Source organism: Dendroctonus ponderosae, unplaced genomic scaffold (assembly GCF_020466585.1).
Source record: "Dendroctonus ponderosae isolate FM_Combo_2020 unplaced genomic scaffold, Dpon_F_20191213v2 Dpon_F_20191213_5, whole genome shotgun sequence".
Classification (NCBI taxonomy): domain Eukaryota; kingdom Metazoa; phylum Arthropoda; class Insecta; order Coleoptera; family Curculionidae; genus Dendroctonus; species Dendroctonus ponderosae.
Genome location: NW_026018715.1, coordinates 15,101,656 through 15,107,167, shown reverse-complemented (window position 1 = coordinate 15,107,167; position 5,512 = coordinate 15,101,656). Strand labels below are relative to the sequence as shown.

Here is a 5,512-nt window from a genome sequence, read left to right as displayed (position 1 = left end):
CTTACACTGTTCTCATCAGAACTGGTTCAGTTCTGCGGAAGAACTGAACAGGTTCTGATGAGAACAGTGTAAGCGTTCAAGCAAACCGCTTCTGAAGATGCAAGCCACTCGTGCTTGCGAAACGTCAGGAAGAAATTCTACCGAACGACGGCCTAAAATGCCGAAAAACCCATTAGTTTCACGAAGAAAAACCGTTTGTATTTCCATGTAAAAAATCTTTCAATTTCAAAGCTGGCAGATTCGCTGCAATGTTTAGACTTATATCAAAAACACCCTCTATACTATACAGGGTGATTCGGGTGATTTCCCACTCTCATCTCATTGGTGATACGTAAGAACAAGGAAATCCTTCACTAAATCTCACTAAATCCCCATGAAATGTGGATATTGCAGGAAAATATGTTAGGAAATTGTCTAAGAAGCGCAATGCCTGGGTTTCACTTTTCATACTTTTGTCTTTCGAATGGGTGAAATCGTTGATTTATGAGACAACAGTAGTCATCGCCAAGTCGCCCTGTATTTGATTGAATAAATACACTTTTCCCGCATCGTGGAATATTTCGCAGGCAAATTAATGTTGTGTTTGGCTTCCATAAACATAAACAAACATTTACAAATGCTAAATAAATATTAGGGCATTTTACTTCCCTTTTGGGACGCGAATTGCCACCCGAAAGTTAAATCGCATATTTTTCAATCGAAATAATAAAAAAATGCTGATCGGAATGGGAAAAATAGATGACTGAAAATTCGCTGAAAACAATCACCGACATTGAATTTTCGCGTCGGAAAACTGAAAATTAAAACCTGCCCTGAAGTGCCAGCCTTAATTGGGAACTAAACGAAAGCATTGCGGGGCTTTAAGCCGTGAGTTCTAAGCCTGAAACAGCAGGTTTAAGCCTGGCGGATGTTTAGCCAGCATTTATAAATATTGACTTAAACCAACCAGGAAATCTAACGGAAATCCTAAAATTGGGCGTGGTTTTCAAATGGAAAGTATTATTATTCTCCCAAAATTCCTGCTGCTTGAAAGTCGAGGAAGATTTTCTACGCGAACTTTAAAAATCTCGTACATAAATTTGCAATGTTGCAATGCAACAAACTTTGCACAAAGCCACGACTGGCGGACACTTATTAAATTATTCTTAGTAGTTTGCAGCCGTTAAATTTACAGTAGTTTTTCTAACATGCCACGATTAAAAGAACAACTCGCCTCCACCTCGCCGGATCACGTTGTTCTTTCACTCGTCGAGTAGCCAATTTTTAACATTTTTATTGATGTTGTTCAATATTGTTTTCCATCCATAACAGACCTAAAAACCAAATGTACCACGCCGTTTCAACAATAATGTCCATGAGGTAACTAACATTCCGCACTACCATTGGCTGAGCACTGGACTTCTCAAGTTAGCGACAGTTTCACTGTGGAAACTTTGGTTGAGAATTCCAGCGCTTTGTCTTCATATTCACCGGCTCTGACTGCACCCATCACACAACCTTTACCAAGCACCAAGGAGTTTTTCGTGAACTTTGCCAAAAATCTGTAGTTTTCTGCGCTTTTGGGCGTGATGAAAAAATCTTCAGGTCAGTAAAACCACCGCTGAAGTGGAACGTCCGGAAGACCTTTTTCCCCCACGGCCTAAAAGCCCGAGAAACCCGCCAGTTTCAGCACTATTAGTGATTCAACTGTAAAAAATCCTTGGTATTCATATAAATTTAGCTTAGTCGGGCAATCGACTATTTATTTCTCGTCTATATGAAAATCAATACAAACCGAAAAATAATGTAAAACTATAACGAACTGAGCTTTGGAGCGCTGTTAATATGCTTTCGAGCAAATGTGATCGACATTTTTCCTGTTTCAATTTGTCAAAGTTTTTGAATTGCGCTTGCAAACATGCCTAAACAATTTAGTCAAAACTGGTTCCAATAATTACCATTCAAATGCCGCTTCGATTACCATTTTGTTAATATCATTTGCGGTGTGTTCCACCAAATCATTCAGTTCTTCTGCAGCTTTTAATGTCACCTTATGCCTGTACGTCTGTCTGAGTCGCAGGAAAGAGTACGTATTACACAAGTGATGCACTTTGTCTACTTCTATGTAATTCGTCTCAATATGTTTGTTAATTTACATTGACTGTTGTGGTTTTTGCATTATTGAGTTGCCACGGTTGTACACCTGAAACCCTTGAAAAAGTGATCAAACGCGCCTTAATTTCACTAATTGAAGCCGCTAAATGTAGGATAGAGTAATTTAATTCAGCCTGCATAGAAATAGCAGTACAAAATGGCAAATCCACTTTAATATCTTGTTTGTGCATCTGCTTGTCGATGCTATTTTCGTAGTCGGTTACAAATGTATTCTCCGGAAGAATTTATTCCGAAACACGTTTTATCCATTTTTTTCCTAAAAATGTCCCCGCTAAGTGAGTGCTAGATATTTTTCTGAAGCAACAACTGATTTAAATGTATCGATTTCGGTCCCTTTTAATGTTGTCTTTGCCATTTGTTGGTGAGCATTTTTGAAATAAATGTGGGGTATTCGAAGCGCGTATGAACGAAAGGCACATTAATTAAGTGAATGAATAACTGTTATTGGCCCTCTCAGGTGTTCAGCCAGAAGCATTCAATTTGGGCAAAATGCACGTCGCTAATTTTCTGTTTATTTAGGAAAAACGGAGCAGCTGCTACCAAAGAACTGCTCAAAGGGGATCCGGACGCTCACAATTTCCAAGAGAACACGTACAAGAAAATCACACCATGCGATGTTTGCTCACAGATTTTACGAGGTAGGTTTTGCCTGATTATTGATGTTTTTGCTAATGAAAACTTACGCATTTATTTAGCCCCAGCTGCAATAGTGGAAAAACACCGCACTTTGTTCCAATGCTTCTTCAATTTTTCGAATTTTGTTTGGCATTTTCTCCTGCGAGGACTTTTATTTAAGAAAATAAATTATTAGGGTTAAATTTAAGGAAGAATACGATCGATGCAAAATTCGATAATTTTCATGAACGCCTTGCACCGTCGCCATCAAATCAATAATAATCCATCTCCCCTGGCAACGCCACGGATGTTGTGTGTTGTTGCCCGGAAGTGCCGCCGCGTTGTCTTCTGTCACAGCCATGAATTAGCTATGTTGCCACTTCCGAGCTGGGTGTGTCCCGCCTACCAGTGTTGCCGCTCCGTTTTCCCAGGTTGCTTACAAAATACTTTGTATGATGGCAAACATTAACACGCATATTGTGAATATTTAGCCTTCAGTATGATTAAATTTGTAACTCTCTTGCTACTCGCCCAATTTGGATCATTGAAAGTTTGTTCTAAAGCGAGGAATTTTGACTAAAAATCGTAATTTGTAAACTTGAAATCAGTCGAGAAATTTGAAAGTCATAAGAGTTTGAAGCTGGAAAAGACGATTTTTTCAGGCAAATGTTAACAATGTTTTCTTTTAAGGTCACATTTTTTTTTTGGAAAAACAGTTTTTTGTGTGTAGAAATTTTCTGCGTAACTGTTAATAGGGKGCCGATGTGAGAATTTTGAAATTGGTTGAAAAACGTGCGATTTTSTATRAAAACTGCATCTCGGAAAATTGCAATCGGTTCAAAAACTTGGATGGTTTAAGGTCAAAAAAACGATTTCCCGAACAAAATAGGAAAATTTGTGTTTGCAACAGTTTGGAAGCAAAAAACTCGCAAACTTGCACATACTTCCACTCTTCACCCTGTAACTCGGTCAGYTATCAACATTTTTCCGAAATTCAAAAACTCTTCAAACGGTTTGGCGTAAAAAGCTGTTTGTTGTCGATAAAAAAATGTTTTCAAATTTAATTTTTTTTTAWTTTAAAAAWTTTTTGAATTTTTTTTAAATCGCAAGTTTGTAAATTTTTCACTTAAGAGACGAATTTAGACCAAAATGCCACTTTTTATTAACGCCGTTCTCGCATATAGTTTCGGAGAAAACGGAATTTGGAGTTTGAGATACCAAGTTCAACTGCCATCCACATTGATTACACACTTATTTGCCCATAACTCCGCAACTGTTGGCACTATTTTAAAAAGGAAAACTGCCCTGGATTGCCACGGGTATTTGCTAGAGTTCCGTTGTCTTGACAAAAATCGACATTGGCAACGGTTTGGGAGATAATGAGCCCTGAATGTTGGCAACCCTTCGACGGTTCCATTTGCGCATACCGCCACTCTTTTGCCCGTAACTTCGTTAAATGTCAACATATTGCAAAGGTTTCAAAAGCCCCAAAAAGCCCGAAGAAGCAGCTATAAAAACTATCCGAGCCTCATATTGGATAGCGGCAACAGCAAGGGAGTAGAACGAGTTCGAACTCAGAGTGTGCAACCTTCTGGAAAAAAAGTTGACATTGAAGTGTCTTCCTTGGTGTGAACAGTATAAATAAACAAGTAATATTAAATTGCAGCTAAATTTCGCGAAAGAGGATGATCCCTAAATTCACTCGAATATTTTTGTTAGCTCTAAAGTGCCCGTTCTTAGCACGGTGGCAATATTCCAAGTACAATTCCAATATTTACATATTTAATGCTGTTGATATCAATCGGTGAGATTAAGAAGAATTATGCAGAAGATTGTCGGTTCTCCACTTGGCTTTGATTATAAATGTGCCCCATCAGTTTCTTCTCGTCTTAGTTTACTCTATCTGTAGTTTAGAGCAACTTTAATGAATTTCCAGGGCATACCCGGCAAGGCCTAAAATGCAGAATATGCAAGATGAACGTCCATCTCGACTGCCAAAAAGACGCCCAGAAATGCCAGACGAAGGCCAAACTGCTGCGAAGACAAAAATCGACGTCCGAAATTGAAACCAGAGTGGCAGACGCCAATCCTGATGATGAAAGTAAGTTGAAAGTGCAAAATTTGTTTGGAAAAAAGCTGCATAACTCAACGGTCCCGAGCTGGAGAGGAGATTTTTTTATTTCACTCCCATCTTCCTCGTATCGAACACAAATCGGTTTGGCTGAGCAAAGCGAGAGCGTCTTGAAAAACTGGCAAATTTCGCTTAAAATCGCTGATGCAGCGCCGAGAGGCGCATTATTTGCAAATATAAAGTTTAATACTCTCGCTCTCAGACTTCACATTTCTCGGGGCATATTTTCGATCCGCTGCATATTTCAAGACGAGTCAAAAGTGCCCGATCTGATGCACAACATATGGAAATGTGTGTGAAAAGAGGACTCAAAAGTTTAGACAGTTTGGAGCGAAACTCGCCGGAGTTGTTCGCAGGCAAAATCTGAAGCTGAATAGCAGCAGTGGAGAATCTAAATGTTTTACTAATTTTGCGGTTTAGTTGGCGGCAGGGATGTTTTCAGGGGCGGATCCAGCTTTAAACTCAGGGGGGTCTTCTGTTGTCTATGAAATTTCAAAAATGATCGTCGTTTTGCGCAAGGGTGGCGCAAGATTATTGCAAAATTTCATGTTTTCCGTCCCGTTTTGCATGTTTCTCCGAAGCAAAATGAGCAAGAACGCTCGTTTTTACATC

The 5,512-nt window shown here is 39.1% G+C and overlaps 2 protein-coding genes and 1 long non-coding RNA gene across 8 annotated transcripts in view; 1 reads left to right on the top strand and 2 right to left on the bottom strand.

Annotated features, from left to right (window-relative positions):
• LOC109542034 (muscle-specific protein 300 kDa) overlaps positions 1-5,512 on the bottom strand; it is a gene marked incomplete in the record, with an annotated part of 344,492 nt that overhangs the window by 122,173 nt on the left and 216,807 nt on the right.
• Positions 1-5,512, top strand: part of LOC109542090 — a 72,511-nt gene that overhangs the window by 50,174 nt on the left and 16,825 nt on the right. For 5 of the 6 annotated variants that reach the window (XR_007281488.1, XM_048666360.1, XM_048666358.1 and 2 more), the window contains exons 11-13: positions 1,312-1,359; positions 2,674-2,792; positions 4,706-4,870. Coding sequence is in view for 5 of the 6 variants with exons in the window: in XM_048666360.1 (XP_048522317.1) it covers positions 1,312-1,359; positions 2,674-2,792; positions 4,706-4,870 (332 nt within the window). In the remaining variant the exon portion in view is untranslated. The remainder of the gene's footprint in view (positions 1-1,311; positions 1,360-2,673; positions 2,793-4,705; positions 4,871-5,512) is intronic. The other variant, XM_048666357.1, reaches the window with a different exon arrangement.
• LOC125504441 lies at positions 1,722-3,085 on the bottom strand. The gene is made up of 2 exons (XR_007281491.1): positions 2,838-3,085; positions 1,722-2,182 (listed from the first exon to the last, which is right to left on the bottom strand). It is a non-coding gene; the product is annotated as an uncharacterized LOC125504441 (long non-coding RNA).